Raw genomic sequence first — 19,810 nt, 5'->3', positions numbered from 1 at the left:
AAGCGTGGCTCGAGTGGAAATTCTTTGGCGCCTTTTATGAATACAATGTCCAACCTCTGAGGTAATTGTATCGATAGTGAGATGTTGTAGGTGAGTGCAGAGCAGACACAAAACTTTCCCAACTTCAGCTGTTCCATACATGGTTCCATTTCTTACTTGTTCCAACAAAAATTGCCTCTATTATTTAGAAAAATTATCTGCCCTGATTTTGAACTGTTTTTACGATTCTTAACATCGCGTATATCAAGCCATAGACAAATTCTATACTTAAATCTAAATATATAAAAGAAAAGGATTGCCGTGTTGCGAACAGCTCAAACTGCTCGACGGATCGGGCTGAAATTTGGCATTCAGATAGCGATCATGACGGAGGCATCCGCTAAGGATTTTTGAAAATTCTACCGCTAAGGGAGTAAAATAGGGGTTTGTGTCGCGGGCGTTGTACTATACAGTATACATATACAGTTCCCAGCACAATAAATATTGCATATCCAACTTTAGGAAGAAATAACGGTTTCGTAAGCCTCAACGACAGCGACTAAACGTCACATGAGTGACAGAGATGACGCTCTATGAAGATGAAGTCTCATTCTAATTTTCGATTTGCTATATTACCGGTACCATCAGGTATAGTCTGTACGAAATGAGTTCTCACGCGCCATTTTAACTCTATGGGTCAACTGTCACGTCAAAAGTACGGTTCACCTTTAAAATAAGGACTTAAATCGTAGTTTTAAAATGGCGCATGAGAACTTATTTTGTACGCATTATATTAGTTTGTGGTCTAGTAATGGTAACAATGGTCCAGCAGTGTTCCGCCGGATCTATCGAATTGAATATCGCACTGAAAATACTACCACTAACTATACACACATTCATACACACATACACACATGCGTCAAGTGGGTACAATAATGTTGAATTTTTCTTATCCTAGCTACAAAATATTCTCTCTTAAGTCTAATAATAATTGTCAAAAAGGACGGTTTTATCGTAAAACACGATAAATATAAAATAGGTGTAATGCGTAACAAATGACTTCTCGCGCGCCATTTTAACTTTATGTCAAAAGTAGAATTTTAGTCGTTATAATTTTCACGGACTCGGTCGGAAGAGCGGCCGCCGCTATGTTATATTATATGTCAGCTGGAAGTTCCTCTGCGCAGTGTCCTCACCACTCACCACTGCACACTGGGAGGGACACGGAGGAACGATTGCTTGGATCATGGTGACTTTGGGAGATCTTACGTCAAAGTCGAATTTGTTATATTTTCTTCGGAGTAGTATTAGCAATGACGTCATGCCAGTGTCGTGGGAAGTTGGGAACCCCCGCCAGCCATCCTTAAACGTTAATAATGTATTAAACTTGAAAGATATCTGGCAGGAGGTTGCCACCATACTTAGTGTCAGGAGGTTGCCACCATACTTAGTGTCAGGAGGTTGCCACCATACAAAGCCTGACGCGATTTCTAATACTATTCCGAACAAAATAGAAAAAAATTGGCTTTATACTTTGACGTAATTTTTTTAAACCTTTATTACTTGTTATCTCCCAAAGCCACCGTGATGCAAACAAACATCCAAACAATCGTTCCTCCCAGTGTTGAGGACAATACGCAGATAAACTGTTAGCTTTTATAAAATAAGGAAGGTTTGGCACGCGCTGGCTCTTAGGCCATTAGATTGTAGTGCAGGTTAGATCGTCCAAGTAGTGCTTGTACTCACATAGTACTATAATCAGCATACTTTGTTTACGCAATAAACTTACTTATATAAATAAATAACAATAGAGTGGCGCCCAGCTGCCCAGCCGCCCAGCCGCCCAGCCGCCCAGCCGCCCAGCCGCCCAGCCGCCCACACATGACACAAGTTTTACAATGTTTCAAAACATTCTACATACTTAATACTTTGGATTTTGTTGCAGTTTTCAAAACATTCCAATTGAATTTTGAATGTTTTTTGAAGTCATGTTTGTGATTGGTCAGTGGGTGACTCAAAACGGTTCACCCCCCACAAATTTTCGTCTCTGTCATGTGTATAGTACGTAACAGAGAGAGCCCTAGACTAAGTTCTGTGCATGGCTAGAGTACATAAGCACACAAGTAAGAACAGCTGATCGTCAACATTTTTCACAAAACACGAGAACGTATAAAATGTTTCAAGACATATTTGAACTTGTTTGTAAGCACTTTTTAAATTGAATGAAGTAGTTTAATTGTAACAATACAATTAACCGAGAGTGCACCTCGCGTATGTACTATGTAGTCGCGCAACTACCAACTAGTGAGGTCTGGAAGTACCCTGCGTCCGATAGGGTGCGTGTCCACCGAAGCGGGCATTCTGACTGTCTGCTGAACACGTCTCCGCTCCGCTTCAGTGGTCGGGCGCCCTAAGTCACCACTCGAATGGCTTCTAGTGCCGCACTAGGCGACACAACAAAACAATAATAACAACAAAATACGAGGGTGGATTGATAAGTTTCCGGCCTGACTAAGAAAAACAAGGTTATTTTTTATTTTTTATTTTTTTTCTCAACATAATCTCCTCCAAGGCTGATACATTTCTCATAGCGGTGTTCCAGTCTATTAATGCCATCTCTATAGACTGATTCGTCAAGCTCCTCAAAATAACCATTTACAGCTTCGATTACTTCTTCATTGTCCGCAAATCTCTTACCGCCAAGCCATTTTTTGAGGTTAGGGAACAGAAAATAGTCACTCGGGGCTAGGTCTGGAGAGTAAGGAGGGTGCGGCATCAATTCAAACTTTAGATCGTTGATTTTAGCCGTCGCAACGATTGACGTGTGCGCTGGTGCGTTATCGTGATGAAACAAGATTTTTTTCTTCGCCAGATGAGGTCGTTTAATTTTCACCTCGTTTCTCAAACGTTGCAATAAGTCTGCGTAGTATTGACCAGTGATAGTTTTACCCTTTTCAAGGTAATCAATGTATATTATACCTCTTGCATCCCAAAAAACAGTAGCCATAACCTTGTTCGCCGAAAAAATTGTTTTGCCTTCTTTGGAGTTGGTTCCCCTGGTCCAATCCACTGTTTAGACTGTTCTTTGGTTTCAGGAGTGTAGTGGTGGACCCAAGTTTCGTCAACGGTTACGAATCGACGCAAAAATTCGCTTGGACTACGCTTATACAATGACAAATTTGCGGTAGAAATGTTTTTTCGAATCAATTTTTGGTCGACTGTTAGCAAACGCGGCACCCATCTTGCACAGAGCTTTTCCATATGCAAATGTTGGTGCAAAATATGTTGCACACGTTCATATGACATCTTACAGGTCTCAGCTATCTCACGCACTTTCAATCTGCGGTCTGCCAGCACTATTTGATAATTTTTTTCGATCATATCTGGAGTTGTGACCTCAACGGGGCGTCCTGAGCGAGGCTCATCAGAGGTGCTCACACGACCCTTTTTAAACTCGGAAACCCACTGCTTAACGGTTGAATATGACGGGGAGGATGCCCCCAGTGTTGAGTCCATCTCTTCTTTAATTTCCTTCGGCGTTAACCCCTTCAAATAAAAGTATTTGATGACAGCACGATTTTCCTGCTTTTCCATTTTTACGAAAAACACAGAGGCGTCTTGTTCAGCGTGCTCTCAAACCTACACTAGCAAGGCGATCGGGCTGAAACTATAGCTACAAGCTATCCAAGGATGGTACTATAGAATGTCACCTTAAGGTAGGCCTAGTGGCGCCATCTCTTGGTCAGGCCGGAAACTTATCAATCCACCAGCGTACATAAACTGGTATTTAGGCTGCATACACACTTGCAGGCCTGCATGTAGGCGACGCGACGGTCGATTGACACGTTACTAAGATGAAATACAAATCAAATCAAGACAAGACAAATCTGTGTTGGCAATGAGCAATCGAAAAATGTTACTTTCAGTTTATAAAATATAATATCATGAATTTTTTTAATAATAAAATTCATTTTAAAGATTTCACTTTTTAAATCTGTCCAACAAAATATATCCAAAACGCATGATGCCGTAGCCGCCATGTTAATTCCGACTGTGACGTCACATGGACTAATGTTTTTCACTAAAAAAACACCGTTGCTTATCAATCCGTGTGACGTCATCGAAATTTGACATGCAAAATTTAAATGAATTTTTATTGAACTTATCGATCGAATAAAATTTTTGGGAGTTTATTATCACTTTAGGATTAAATTAAGACACTTTTCGAAAAAGAGTACAGAGACCCTTATTGTGCGTTGACTAAAAACGTGTTCTATCATGCAGTTGTGAACACTCGGGTGTGGTGTGATTGTGGCCTAATGATTTCTGGCCGGCTCCACTCAGTAGAAACTACATTCCGAACTGGTGGTAGAGTCACACACACAGCATATCAGATATTAGTTGTCCTACATCAAATAAATAAATTTTGATTTTGATTCCAATATGAACAAAATTGTAAGATTATAAACCACCAAGTATAATCCGTACAAAGTGACTCCTCACGCGCCATTTTAACTCCAAGGGTCAACAATTATATTGTGTGTATAGCTTCGTTAATTATTCAAACTATACAACCACTTGTTATGTATACAGAATACACTATACAACCACTTGTTATGTATACAGAACTCACTATACAACCACTTGTTATGTATACAGAACACACTATTTCTTATTTATACTATAAGTATATTATTTTACAAAATATTCCAATATAATCTAATTTAATTACTTATTTATTTAGATTTCAAGAAAATTATTTGAATGTAAAAAGTTAAAGTAAAAATAATTGTAAGATTTCACAAAACAAAGATTTCCAACAAATGGGACGTGTAACATATTTACAGAACGATAAAACTAAACTATGACATGCCACGGAAATATTACATACACTTATATACAATTCTAACTTATTTCAACAATTCAATTTATATAGTAATGTGCCTGGAGTATTGGAACCTGCAGGTTTCGCACGTAGCGACGCGCGACGGCAAGAGACCAGACGTGTGACTTCTCACGCGACGTACACACGGCGCGGGCGGTGGCGCAACCAGTCGCGCAACCAAGTGGACACAAGGTGAGGTACTCGCCACATACATTTGTTGGTAGCGCGACCTGCGGGATGATTCACAACAGCAAATGATAGCCACCGAACTCATTTGACATTTATTTTGTATCTACTGAAGGTTTTCTACGACAAATTATTTTGATGTCACTCAGTGAAGCAGCAATGTAGGACAACCAATGGCAATGAGCTCGGCGAACACTGAGCTACCGAGTCACACCGCTATATAGTTGTCTCGTGTACAGTACGACAAGGCTCTTTTGGCACTCGAGAGACATAGACAGGGGGGCGTGGTTGTAGAACAAAGGCTGCCAGCAAATAAAATCTCCTCAATTTTACGAAATATAATAATAATAATTGTTTATTATTTAAAAAAGTATTGGTACAAGAATAAGTATTTAGTACAATTACAAATTACAAGTCACGGTGCTACGCGAGTCGTGACTAGCTCGGTGTATATTATACTTGCTTACTTGTACATTACATTAACTTTTACCTATGGACCCTACGCTGTATCGTGGGGTCTGACAAAATGTTTACTAAAAAAGTTTTTTTTAAAGCGATTATATTATATTGAATATGTCAATGTCGAAAATCGAGTAAGTTTTATCTAATCTAACTGAATGAGAAGTTGGGAAAGCCGTCGCTGTTTCCGAATCGAGAAAGAATAATAAAAACCATCGACAGAACATGCACTTGCAACTCATCATGTTTACCTGCATTTAGTCTATCCAATTGCCCAACAGTTTGACCGATTTTGATGAAATTTGGTTCAGAGTTAGCTTACATCCCGGGAAAGGACATAGATTTTTAATTCCGTAAAATCAAAGAGTTCCCCGGGATTCTCAAAGACCCATCCGTCTAACTGATTTATATGAAATTTGGTACAGAGGTAGCTTGCATCTCGGAAATTGACATAGGCAAATTATCATTATTATCTCCGCCACCGCTCCAAATTTTTCGTAAGTCCGTTTAGTCGCACGGTAGCGCGCTCCAGTCAGTGGTCAGTGGTCACCCATACCGCGCACTTTGGCTGCGCTCAACGCGCTGCTGAAGGAGTCTGTGTGTCCCTCGCTGTGACATATTTGCTGACAAATGGGCTGACCTCATGGGTCAGATTTTGCACTGCTGTACACTGTGGCTAGCTAATCTGGAGTACGTCCATTTGGAAGTAATCCATTTGGAACCATTCCAAACAGACGTATCATCTGTGGCTAGCTTAACAAAACCAGTGAATGGCAGATTTTTTATTTGGAAGCACTGCATATAAGGGCACAGCCGACAGCGTGACACTTCACAAGATGGCGGCGTTTGTTGAAATTTTGACCACGCGCCAAAAGAGCCTTGTCGCAGTGTAATCTCTGTCGTGTTGTTCCAAGCGACTTCAATGAAATGTCGTAGGGGCTGAAGCCGAATTATATTGTTACCAGAACAGTGTCACTGCACGCGCGCGGCGTGCTGCAGCAGGAGGCTTATTTCGTGGTTTAACGACGCAGATAGATAGCAGACAACAAATGTTGTACATCAACCTTTAAAATGCCATTTCGGCTTTGTAGAACGTTGTTTCTCTCACTCATACCTATATGACGTTTTGTCGGTCTCAACGATAGAGATCTCCTGCTAAAGGTCGATGTACATTGGTTTGCGCCGCGAATACTGTGTAGCATTTGTACATTGGACAGGGAAGGAATTAGACTAGGTACAGTTGAGTGATATGTAGCTGTAGTTCAACACATGTGTGCGGGTGCTACGTGTGCTGGTCGGTGGGCGCGGGCGCGGGCGCGGCCAGCGCGGCGCGGTACAGGCGCTGGTCGGCGCTCAGCAGCCGCACGCCGAACGCGTCCAGCGACAGCGGCGCGCCCGGCACGATCTGCACGTTGCCCGCGTTCGCCTGCCGATCGAGTTGCGTACACTGTAACTCCTCACTCACTCACGCGCCATCTTCACTTTTTGTGACTAATTTCATTTCAAAAGTACGATTTTAATCCTTATTTGAAAGGTGAACTATACTTTTGATATTAGAGTTGAGCCCCAGAGTTGAGCCCTAGAGTTGAGCCCCAGAGTTGAGCCCTAGAGTTGAGCCCCAGAGTTGAGCCCTAGAGTTGAGCCCCAGAGTTGAGCCCTAGAGTTGAGCCCCAGAGTTGAGCCCTAGAGTTGAGCCCCAGAGTTACAGTAGTTGAATGTACATGCAAACAAAATAGAAATGTTAGCAAAATAATGCACAAGTCGGTAACAAGAGACAAGCGACATACAGCGCGCGGACGACTCACCAGGAAGAGCGTCGCCAGGAACAGCTCGGCCACGTCGGACGGGTCCTTGGCGGTGCGCGCCAGCAGCGCGACGAACGGCGGCGCGGGAGGCAGTTCGCCGCACGCCGCCAGCAACGCGGCCGCCGCGCTCTGCACGTCGCGCCCGCGATCCTCGCGTGCCGCCGCGCGCGCCACCACCCGCGCGCGCCACGACGACCACTCGGGCACGGCGCCGCTCGCCAGCGCCTGCAACCAACCACCACACCGCGTCAGCTGCGTGGCCTCCGCGCCTCCGCGCTCTCCGGCCCGTGGACCCTGCGCACTCACCGTGACGCCGGCGGGGCTGCAGTCGTCGACGCGCGACGTGTCGGAGTCGCCCAGCGAGCTCTGCTCGAAGAAGCCGTCGTCGTCGCTCTCCTCCGCGCGGCGGCCGAGCGGCAGCTGCGTGGCCCGCGGACCCTGCGCACTCACCGTGACGCCGGCGGGGCTGCAGTCGTCGACGCGCGACGTGTCGGAGTCGCCCAGCGAGCTCTGCTCGAAGAAGCCGTCGTCGTCGCTCTCCTCCGCGCGGCGGCCGAGCGGCAGCTGCGTGGCCCGCGGACCCTGCGCACTCACCGTGACGCCGGCGGGGCTGCAGTCGTCGACGCGCGACGTGTCGGAGTCGCCCAGCGAGCTCTGCTCGAAGAAGCCGTCGTCGTCGCTCTCCTCCGCGCGGCGGCCGAGCGGCAGCTGCGTGGCCCGCGGACCCTGCGCACTCACCGTGACGCCGGCGGGGCTGCAGTCGTCGACGCGCGACGTGTCGGAGTCGCCCAGCGAGCTCTGCTCGAAGAAGCCGTCGTCGTCGCTCTCCTCCGCGCGGCGGCCGAGCGGCAGCTGCGTGGCCCGCGGACCCTGCGCACTCACCGTGACGCCGGCGGGGCTGCAGTCGTCGACGCGCGACGTGTCGGAGTCGCCCAGCGAGCTCTGCTCGAAGAAGCCGTCGTCGTCGCTCTCCTCCGCGCGGCGGCCGAGCGGCAGCTGCGTGGCCCGCGGACCCTGCGCACTCACCGTGACGCCGGCGGGGCTGCAGTCGTCGACGCGCGACGTGTCGGAGTCGCCCAGCGAGCTCTGCTCGAAGAAGCCGTCGTCGTCGCTCTCCTCCGCGCGGCGGCCGAGCGGCAGCTGCGTGGCCCGCGGACCCTGCGCACTCACCGTGACGCCGGCGGGGCTGCAGTCGTCGACGCGCGACGTGTCGGAGTCGCCCAGCGAGCTCTGCTCGAAGAAGCCGTCGTCGTCGCTCTCCTCCGCGCGGCGGCCGAGCGGCAGCTGCGTGGCCCGCGGACCCTGCGCACTCACCGTGACGCCGGCGGGGCTGCAGTCGTCGACGCGCGACGTGTCGGAGTCGCCCAGCGAGCTCTGCTCGAAGAAGCCGTCGTCGTCGCTCTCCTCCGCGCGGCGGCCGAGCGGCAGCTGCGTGGCCCGCGGACCCTGCGCACTCACCGTGACGCCGGCGGGGCTGCAGTCGTCGACGCGCGACGTGTCGGAGTCGCCCAGCGAGCTCTGCTCGAAGAAGCCGTCGTCGTCGCTCTCCTCCGCGCGGCGGCCGAGCGGCAGCTGCGTGGCCCGCGGACCCTGCGCACTCACCGTGACGCCGGCGGGGCTGCAGTCGTCGACGCGCGACGTGTCGGAGTCGCCCAGCGAGCTCTGCTCGAAGAAGCCGTCGTCGTCGCTCTCCTCCGCGCGGCGGCCGAGCGGCAGCTGCGTGGCCCGCGGACCCTGCGCACTCACCGTGACGCCGGCGGGGCTGCAGTCGTCGACGCGCGACGTGTCGGAGTCGCCCAGCGAGCTCTGCTCGAAGAAGCCGTCGTCGTCGCTCTCCTCCGCGCGGCGGCCGAGCGGCAGCTGCGTGGCCCGCGGACCCTGCGCACTCACCGTGACGCCGGCGGGGCTGCAGTCGTCGACGCGCGACGTGTCGGAGTCGCCCAGCGAGCTCTGCTCGAAGAAGCCGTCGTCGTCGCTCTCCTCCGCGCGGCGGCCGAGCGGCAGCTGCGTGGCCCGCGGACCCTGCGCACTCACCGTGACGCCGGCGGGGCTGCAGTCGTCGACGCGCGACGTGTCGGAGTCGCCCAGCGAGCTCTGCTCGAAGAAGCCGTCGTCGTCGCTCTCCTCCGCGCGGCGGCCGAGCGGCAGCTGCGTGGCCCGCGGACCCTGCGCACTCACCGTGACGCCGGCGGGGCTGCAGTCGTCGACGCGCGACGTGTCGGAGTCGCCCAGCGAGCTCTGCTCGAAGAAGCCGTCGTCGTCGCTCTCCTCCGCGCGGCGGCCGAGCGGCAGCTGCGTGGCCCGCGGACCCTGCGCACTCACCGTGACGCCGGCGGGGCTGCAGTCGTCGACGCGCGACGTGTCGGAGTCGCCCAGCGAGCTCTGCTCGAAGAAGCCGTCGTCGTCGCTCTCCTCCGCGCGGCGGCCGAGCGGCAGCTGCGTGGCCCGCGGACCCTGCGCACTCACCGTGACGCCGGCGGGGCTGCAGTCGTCGACGCGCGACGTGTCGGAGTCGCCCAGCGAGCTCTGCTCGAAGAAGCCGTCGTCGTCGCTCTCCTCCGCGCGGCGGCCGAGCGGCAGCTGCGTGGCCCGCGGACCCTGCGCACTCACCGTGACGCCGGCGGGGCTGCAGTCGTCGACGCGCGACGTGTCGGAGTCGCCCAGCGAGCTCTGCTCGAAGAAGCCGTCGTCGTCGCTCTCCTCCGCGCGGCGGCCGAGCGGCAGCTGCGTGGCCCGCGGACCCTGCGCACTCACCGTGACGCCGGCGGGGCTGCAGTCGTCGACGCGCGACGTGTCGGAGTCGCCCAGCGAGCTCTGCTCGAAGAAGCCGTCGTCGTCGCTCTCCTCCGCGCGGCGGCCGAGCGGCAGCTGCGTGGCCCGTGGACCCTGCGCACTCACCGTGACGCCGGCGGGGCTGCAGTCGTCGACGCGCGACGTGTCGGAGTCGCCCAGCGAGCTCTGCTCGAAGAAGCCGTCGTCGTCGCTCTCCTCCGCGCGGCGGCCGAGCGGCAGCTGCGTGGCCCGCGGACCCTGCGCACTCACCGTGACGCCGGCGGGGCTGCAGTCGTCGACGCGCGACGTGTCGGAGTCGCCCAGCGAGCTCTGCTCGAAGAAGCCGTCGTCGTCGCTCTCCTCCGCGCGGCGGCCGAGCGGCAGCTGCGTGGCCCGTGGACCCTGCGCACTCACCGTGACGCCGGCGGGGCTGCAGTCGTCGACGCGCGACGTGTCGGAGTCGCCCAGCGAGCTCTGCTCGAAGAAGCCGTCGTCGTCGCTCTCCTCCGCGCGGCGGCCGAGCGGCAGCTGCGTGGCCCGCGGACCCTGCGCACTCACCGTGACGCCGGCGGGGCTGCAGTCGTCGACGCGCGACGTGTCGGAGTCGCCCAGCGAGCTCTGCTCGAAGAAGCCGTCGTCGTCGCTCTCCTCCGCGCGGCGGCCGAGCGGCAGCTGCGTGGCCCGCGGACCCTGCGCACTCACCGTGACGCCGGCGGGGCTGCAGTCGTCGACGCGCGACGTGTCGGAGTCGCCCAGCGAGCTCTGCTCGAAGAAGCCGTCGTCGTCGCTCTCCTCCGCGCGGCGGCCGAGCGGCAGCTGCGTGGCCCGCGGACCCTGCGCACTCACCGTGACGCCGGCGGGGCTGCAGTCGTCGACGCGCGACGTGTCGGAGTCGCCCAGCGAGCTCTGCTCGAAGAAGCCGTCGTCGTCGCTCTCCTCCGCGCGGCGGCCGAGCGGCAGCTGCGTGGCCCGCGGACCCTGCGCACTCACCGTGACGCCGGCGGGGCTGCAGTCGTCGACGCGCGACGTGTCGGAGTCGCCCAGCGAGCTCTGCTCGAAGAAGCCGTCGTCGTCGCTCTCCTCCGCGCGGCGGCCGAGCGGCAGCTGCGTGGCCCGCGGACCCTGCGCACTCACCGTGACGCCGGCGGGGCTGCAGTCGTCGACGCGCGACGTGTCGGAGTCGCCCAGCGAGCTCTGCTCGAAGAAGCCGTCGTCGTCGCTCTCCTCCGCGCGGCGGCCGAGCGGCAGCTGCGTGGCCCGCGGACCCTGCGCACTCACCGTGACGCCGGCGGGGCTGCAGTCGTCGACGCGCGACGTGTCGGAGTCGCCCAGCGAGCTCTGCTCGAAGAAGCCGTCGTCGTCGCTCTCCTCCGCGCGGCGGCCGAGCGGCAGCTGCGTGGCCCGCGGACCCTGCGCACTCACCGTGACGCCGGCGGGGCTGCAGTCGTCGACGCGCGACGTGTCGGAGTCGCCCAGCGAGCTCTGCTCGAAGAAGCCGTCGTCGTCGCTCTCCTCCGCGCGGCGGCCGAGCGGCAGCTGCGTGGCCCGCGGACCCTGCGCACTCACCGTGACGCCGGCGGGGCTGCAGTCGTCGACGCGCGACGTGTCGGAGTCGCCCAGCGAGCTCTGCTCGAAGAAGCCGTCGTCGTCGCTCTCCTCCGCGCGGCGGCCGAGCGGCAGCTGCGTGGCCCGCGGACCCTGCGCACTCACCGTGACGCCGGCGGGGCTGCAGTCGTCGACGCGCGACGTGTCGGAGTCGCCCAGCGAGCTCTGCTCGAAGAAGCCGTCGTCGTCGCTCTCCTCCGCGCGGCGGCCGAGCGGCAGCTGCGTGGGCTCCGCGCTCTCCGCACTGCTCCAGCCCGCGAACCCTGCGCACCAGCACACTGCTCACTGCCATGGAGCTACCACATGGAGCCACTCCGCCCAATACGACACGATAACTCTTACCCATGATTTCATATACTTACGAAAAATCTTATGGGAACTCTTTGATTTCCCGGTATAAAAAGTAGTACATGTCATTTTCAGCTCTTTAACTATAATCCATGCAAAAAATCACGTCAATAGTTTGGTCCGTAGCGACGTGATTGAAGGATAAACCAACAAACAAACACACTCTCGTATTTATGTGGGTAGTAAATTGTATCGGCCGACTAGCACTCAATATGTACAACAAGCCCTCACATCACTGAGGTACTGCGGCAGAGTACACTGTGGGGAGAGAGCGCCGGAGGCCGACGGCGACGTTAGCTTGCAGGCTCATTGCGCAACACACATTTACATAAATAGTGACTTACTCCGATGCAATAAAGTGTATTTCAGCTCGCTCGGCGCACACGCCTGCAAGTTAACGAATGCCTCTTTCTATCGCTCTCTCGTACAAGAGGAGTTGGAGGAGAGGAGAGGAATTGTATAACAATAAAATAACATGTCTGTGTTAGTCTAACATCTGCGAGTGAACTACTTGATTAATAATATCCAGACTCTACTTCACTGTACATTGCATTCCATTACTTTTCTACAGCAAACATTTGATTACCAAATATAGAAACTAATATACTTATGATGATGCTAATTTAATTGTCCACATCCAATTTTAATTACACTATCTAAAAACTATGCTTTCCTTTTCTGTGTAACACGTTGTGAAAGAGATAGCACTATTACTAGACTTGAGTTTAGTTTAGTGTGGAGATAGTGTACAATGGAACCAGCACCAACTAGAAGCGAGTAGCGCTCCCATAAACAATTACACGACACGATGGACGAAGCCTTAACATTTAACATTAACAAGGGCATGTACAGTACGCGGCCGTAAGTAATGTCCTTTACAATATCATTTCGGCTTTGTAGAGCGTTGTCTCTGTCACTCATACCTATATGACGTTTTATCGGTCTCAACGACAGGGATAGCGCTCTACGAATCTGCTAACTTCTTCTAAAGGCCGATGTATATTACTTTCTGTCGCATACTGTATATGAGATTAAAAGTTGTCTGAAGAAAATAGCGTTAGTTTTATTTTGGTTCTGCTTCAAACTGAACTTGAAGCAGGCCCTGTGTATGTGCGGTGTAATTGTGTATGGAAGGGGTGATGCAGAAGCGGAATGAGTGAGTGAGTGAGTGAGAAGGCTGACCTCCCACGTCGAACCCGCGCAGCGCTACAACAAGCCACCGCGTGCTTATGTGTGCTATAAGACCTACCTACCAAACTTATGTGTGCTATAAGACCTACCTACCAAACTTATGTGTGCTATAAGACCTACCTACCAAACTTATGTGTGCTATAAGACCTACCTACCAAACTTATGTGTGCTATAAGACCTACCTACCAAACTTATGTGTGCTATAAGACCTACCTACCAAACTTATGTGTGCTATAAGACCTACCTACCAAACTTATGTGTGCTATAAGACCTACCTACCAAACTTATGTGTGCTATAAGACCTACCTACCAAACTTATGTGTGCTATAAGACCTACCTACCAAACTTATGTGTGCTATAAGACCTACCTACCAAACTTATGTGTGCTATAAGACCTACCTACCAAACTTATGTGTGCTATAAGACCTACCTACCAAACTTATGTGTGCTATAAGACCTACCTACCAAACTTATGTGTGCTATAAGACCTACCTACCAAACTTATGTGTGCTATAAGACCTACCTACCAAACTTATGTGTGCTATAAGACCTACCTACCAAACTTATGTGTGCTATAAGACCTACCTACCAAACTTATGTGTGCTATAAGACCTACCTACCAAACTTATGTGTGCTATAAGACCTACCTACCAAACTTATGTGTGCTATAAGACCTACCTACCAAACTTATGTGTGCTATAAGACCTACCTACCAAACTTATGTGTGCTATAAGACCTACCTACCAAACTTATGTGTGCTATAAGACCTACCTACCAAACTTATGTGTGCTATAAGACCTACCTACCAAACTTATGTGTGCTATAAGACCTACCTACCAAACTTATGTGTGCTATAAGACCTACCTACCAAACTTATGTGTGCTATAAGACCTACCTACCAAACTTCACGATTCTAGGTCAACGGGAAGTGCCCTGTAGGCTTCTATACAAACAGACAGACGACAAAGTGATCCTATAACGGTTCGTTTGTTCCTTATGACGTACGGAACCCTAAAAAGGGGTCCCATAGGGTATTTTACAAGCAAGAAAACTATAATAATGTATCAAGATAGTAAATACTATAGCAATCGAAAATTGTAAGTTTCAGTTTATTAAATTAGTGAATTTTATAATAATTCATTTTAAAGATTTATTTTCTATCTGTTCTACTAACATTCGAAACGCGCGAAACTGTAGTCGCCATGGTGAATTCCGACTGTGACGTCACATGGATTGTAGTTGTGATGTATTTCACAAAATATTGTATACCACCGTGTGACGTCATGACAGCTCATGAACTTAAAAAAAAGCGACTGGCGTTTTCGCGGGGAAATTTGAAATACAAAATTTAAATGCTTTTACAAATTTTCATGTTTTTTTTTGGTATATTATTATCAACTTAGGATCACATGAATACACTTTCCAATAGTTACCTTTCTCTCGCTCGGGCTGCGCGTGCTGCCGGCGGTGCTCGAGCACGCCGCGGCTGCGCGCGCGCACCACGCGCCGCAGCCACGTGGCGGGCACGCTGAACTCGCGCTCCGTCTGCAGCTTGCGGCGCAGCGCTGCACACAACAACTCGTTATACTACCCGCCACTGTGGCACTGTGGCACTGTGGCTGCCTGGCACTGTGGCACTGTGGCAGTGTGGCAGTGCGTACCTGGCGTGAGCGTGAGCCGCAGCTGCGCGTCCAGCGCATCCTCGGGCCGCGCGTCGCTGCGCCGCTTGCGCTCGCGCTTGGCGTCGGGCGGCGGCTCGGCGGCGGGCGGCGGCGAGGGCGGCGAGCGCGGCGGCGGCGGCGGGGACGGCGAGCGCGGCGGCAGCGGCGGCGGCGACGGCGGCGCGGCGGCGGCGATGGCGGCCGACAGCTCGGCGAGCGGCACGGGGCGCGGCGCCGCGCCGCCGCCCGCCGCGTTCCGCAGCTCCTCCACCAGGAACCCGTCCTGCGGCAACAACGACGCACTCGTGACTGCACCGCTCGGAGGTGACGCCGGGCGTCGGGCGTCGGGCGTCGGGCGTCGGGCGTACCTGCAGGCGCCAGGCCACGTGGAAGTCGGGCAGCAGCCCCACGGGCTCGCCCGCGTAGTCGCACAGCGGCGCGTCGGCGTCGCTCGGCGCGCGCGGCTCCAGCTCCACGAACATGCGCGGCAGCGTGGGCGGGGGCCGCGCCGCCGCCTCGCGCCGCGGCGCCGCGCCGCCCTCCAGCGTCAGCGCCGCAAAGCCCTCGGGCGCGCCCGACGCCTTGCGCTTGCGCCGCGCGCCCGCCGGCGTCGCCTCCGCCGCGGTCGCGTTGCGGATCTCCCTGTAAACCACACCGTACCGGACTAAGCAGAGAACCTACACAAATACATATCGGGTTCGGCGCCGGAGCCCCGCGACTGCAGCAGTTGGCGCTCGCTGCCGTTGGTCAAGAGGTCCGAGTTAAGGCGAGACTGTGACAGACTACTAGAATGTCCTTGCAGTATACGTGTGCGACTGAGAAAGCGACACAACATTATAAAAGGACGAGAATGAGAAGAGAGAAGTAGGAGGGAGGAGGGAGGGAGAAGGCGGCCCGGGAGCAAGCACCGAGCCAGTTCACCCCTAGGGAATCCTGGGGTTTTCAATGTTAAAGTGCCCTTATAGGATCTCGATAAACCGAGTAAGGAACCCTCGGTGCGCGAGTCCGACTTTTGTAACGCAAAAATACACAAAATTGACACTCAAAAACACGTACATGTACAACGGTACGTTGACTTTGACTTTCTTCACTGCAAATAAAATACAAAGGTAAACAAAAAGACAAATAACACTGGATAAATGCTTTAAATTAGCTACTGTTTGTTGTACCTACTCAGTGTGACACACTTCCAGGTGAGTGATCATGTCACCGAGTACGTCCACAATGACAACAACACTTCAGCAACAAAGCGGAAGCCTGAATCTAAAGCATTGTATATAGAGGTGGATGAAAATATATTGATCAGTTGTTCAACTTCATTCATATTCAACTAGTTTATGCTCGCGACTTCGTCCGCGGGGACTACGCGAATTTCAAACGCCTATTTTACCTCCTTAGAGGTTGAATTTTCAAAAATCCTTTGTTAGCGGATGTGTACGTCGTAACTCGTAATGACGTCACAAGGCGTAAACGACAAGTATTTTACAATTTTTTTAACATAAAAATAGGTAAAATGTAAGTAAGAGTAATGAGTTCTGCTGGAAAATATCTTTTTATGTTAAAAAACCGGCCAAGTGCGAGTCAGGCTCGCGCAACGAGGGTTCCGTGAGTCGTATTTTTTCGACGTTTTGCACGATAATTCAAAAACTATGATGCATAAAAATAAATAAAAATCTGTTTTAGAATGTACAGGTGAAGATCTTTCATATGATACCCCACTTGATATAGTCACTCACTTCGAAAGTTGAAAATACTAATTATTAGTTCATGACCACAATTTAATTTTTTTTGTGTGATCTAACCCTAAATTCACGGTTTTCAGATTTTTCCCCAAATGTCAGCTATAAAATCTACCTACCTGCCTACATAATTTCATGATTCTAGGTCAACGGGAAGTACCCTGTAGGTTTCTTGACAGACAGATGGACAGACAGACAACAAAGTGATCCTATAAGGGTTCCTTTTTCCTTTTGAGGTACGGAACCTTAAAAATCGTGATTTAAAAAAAATATTCTCTTTATTCTATTCTAGCTAGAATTCTAGCCCCATAAACTACGACTACTCATACAAAAAATCACATCATTTTATTAATACAGTCCAAGACCCTACTGTGATACCCCAGCCACAGGCGAGGGCTTTAAGAAAATGGCTCCAAAAGCTGTGAAGCTGTGATAGTCTAGTGGTTAGGATGTCCGCCTTCTAATCGGAGGTCGGGGGTTCGATCCCGGGCACGCACCTCTAACTTTTCGGAGTTATACGTGTTTTAATTAAATAAATATCACTTGCTTTGACGGTGAAGGAAAACATCGTGAGGAAACCCGCATGCCTGAGAGTTCTCCATAATGTTCTCAAAGGTGTGTGAAGTCTACCAATCTGCACATGGCCAGCGTGGTAGACTATGGCCAAAACCCTTCTCACTCTGAGAGGAGACCCGTGCTCTGTAGTGAGCCGGCGATGGGTTGATTGTGATTGTGTGTGGCTCCAAAAGTTCAATTTTCAAAAATAGGAGATGTATTTAGTGGACAGATCAGACTTGATAGATAACATGAATTTGGAAAAATTATCACACCACCTTTTAAAAATGAATAAACACGTGAATAAACACATCTCTCCGTTCTGTTTGTGTGTGTCGTGGGCTCCACCATTACAATATGAACATTTTCCTCTCTGAAGCAAGTCGGGCTTAGGTGATATACTAGAACATACTGTGTGCTCTGCTGCAGCGAGTCGCTGACGTCCAGCACGTGCTGGTAGAGGAAGTCCACCTTGCGGCTGTAGATGCTGGCCGACTGCTGCAGCAGCAGCGCCAGCTCCGCGAAGTTGGGGATGACGGCCGCGCCGCCCTGCTCCTCCGCGTCGAGCGCGTGCAGGCCCGCCTCCGTCAGGTATTCCTCCAACAACTGCGGGGGACATGCCCGTGATGTCTCTGGCCAAGTCTTACTTAGAGCTATCAAAATCATCTTAAGAGAAGTACAAGAAAAACTGTATGTTTCATCTTCTCAATATTTTTTAAAATGAGTGTGCAAATGAAGGTGTGGGTGTGTGTGTGTGTGTGTGTGTGTTCTGGCTGGGGACTTTGTCAGAATGGCATACAACTTGTGACATCACCCAATCAACCATTCCGTAGGTGCTTACTGATTTATTTGGCAATATCAAGGCTGGGCTGTACATTTTATTTTTGACTGTATTATTTATGGTGCCATATGGCCAGAGATAAATAGGAACCCTTATATGATCACTTCATTGTCTGTCTGTACAGACCTGTCGAGGGAATCACAACCTGTCCATGTACAATCATGGAGTTTAGCAGGTAGCAATGTCTTATAGCTCAAGTAATTAGAAAATCCGAAAATTGTGAATTTGTAGTTATATCACAAAAAATGTTATTAAAAATATGTGTAAAATGCTCTTATTTAAAATAACTTTAAAAAGTACCCAATAAACAGACCAACTCTTTGAATGAATGAGTGAATGTGGTATGAATGTGAGACTCAGGGAATGTGGAGTACCGCGTATGCAGATTGTGGGAAATATTACAAGATATACACTTAGTGGACGTGCCTCACAGGAACGCCAATCAAATATTACAAGATATACACTTAGTGGACGTGCCTCACAGGAACGCCAATCAAATATTACAAGATATACACTTAGTGGACGTGCCTCACAGGAACGCCAATCAAATATTACAAGATATACACTTAGTGGACGTGCCTCACAGGAACGCCAATCAAATATTACAAGATATACACTTAGTGGACGTGCCTCACAGGAACGCCAATCAAATATTACAAGATATACACTTAGTGGACGTGCCTCACAGGAACGCCAATCAAATAACCTCAAAGATTGTGTCTAACACAGTTCTGCAGATATTAACCACCAAAACAATCCTTTTTGAGAATTACTAAACTTAACTTTTTAAATTGTTTAGTTCAATTTTTACCTTACAATAATATTGTTATGATGAGAAAGTATTTATATTTAGCAAATATTACACTTTTTAGTACTTACTTAAACCTATTTTAACAATTTTGGATAAGTTATTTCTTATCCAACACTGGACAAATTGTGTGTTTTGACAAATCTGCACTAAGACATGTTTACTTGTTTTGGTGGAGTTTATCACGGATTTGTGCTAATGTTTTAGCATCATTTACAGCTTGGGTGCTGCTAGATGCTTCACTGTTTGACATCAAACAGTGTTTTCTGTATATTGTATCAATATTTTTTTAGTTGCTAGAGTGTAGGGCATCATTGCTCAGGTTTTGGAGTTTCTCGCACACGAGTAAAGTTGGCGGGATAGTGCCGCTCGAGGCGGGCGCGCCGCGCGAGGAAGGCCGGGACGCGGAGGCGGAACACTCACCGCGCTGAGGTCCGTGTCGAAGCTGCGGCGGACGTCGCTGATGGGCTTCATCAGCTCCGCCACTATCTCCTCCAGCCTTTGGGAATTCATGCTCCACCGTTGCTCTCGCTGGGATACTTTTCTGAAAACAATTCGTTCCCATTGATAACATCACTGAGAAGCGACGCGGGCACAACACAAGCACTAACTTAATATAGGATAACAGTGGCGCGAAACTTTGTGTCATTGACGCTCTTTTGATTTGCAAAAACTTGTTGCGAAATTACTACTTAAAACGTGGGTTTATTGATTCAGACGCCAGTTGTATATACCTCGGTTTCACCGTGGAGGCATCGTCCATCTTAAAAATATAAAATTGTGTGATTAGGAAAAACGTAATAGCAACGGTGGCCATTTATTTATGTTTTCATGGGAGACACGAGAGACCTCCATGTTCGCTGTCAAAAGTTCGTTCGTGTTCGCGCCTTTCTAAATATTTATAATCTGCATCACTCGCGTTTGCTTCGAGGATTTTGTCTATGGTATAACAAAACTTTTTGCATAAAAATTCAAT

At 50.8% G+C, this 19,810-nt stretch overlaps 1 protein-coding gene across 1 annotated transcript; it reads right to left on the bottom strand.

Moving 5' to 3' along the window:
• Positions 1 to 1,024: 1,024 nt before the first annotated feature.
• On the bottom strand, positions 1,025 to 19,708 carry LOC138403044 (uncharacterized). Its single transcript, XM_069501997.1, has 9 exons — positions 19,569 to 19,708; positions 19,258 to 19,378; positions 17,598 to 17,791; positions 15,260 to 15,533; positions 14,892 to 15,174; positions 14,664 to 14,795; positions 7,621 to 11,954; positions 7,315 to 7,539; positions 1,025 to 6,935 (listed from the first exon to the last, which is right to left on the bottom strand). The coding sequence occupies exons 1-9, from the start codon at positions 19,649 to 19,651 to the stop codon at positions 6,792 to 6,794; spliced, it is 5,790 nt and encodes a 1,929-aa protein (XP_069358098.1). The 5' UTR covers positions 19,652 to 19,708; the 3' UTR covers positions 1,025 to 6,791.
• Between the last annotated feature and the right edge of the window lie 102 nt (positions 19,709 to 19,810).

The sequence above is a fragment of the Maniola hyperantus genome, chromosome 11 (genome assembly GCF_902806685.2).
Source record: "Maniola hyperantus chromosome 11, iAphHyp1.2, whole genome shotgun sequence".
In the NCBI taxonomy this organism is placed as follows: Eukaryota; Metazoa; Arthropoda; class Insecta; order Lepidoptera; family Nymphalidae; genus Maniola; species Maniola hyperantus.
Note: the sequence above shows the minus strand (reverse complement) of the source record. Positions and strands in the feature narration are given on the sequence as shown.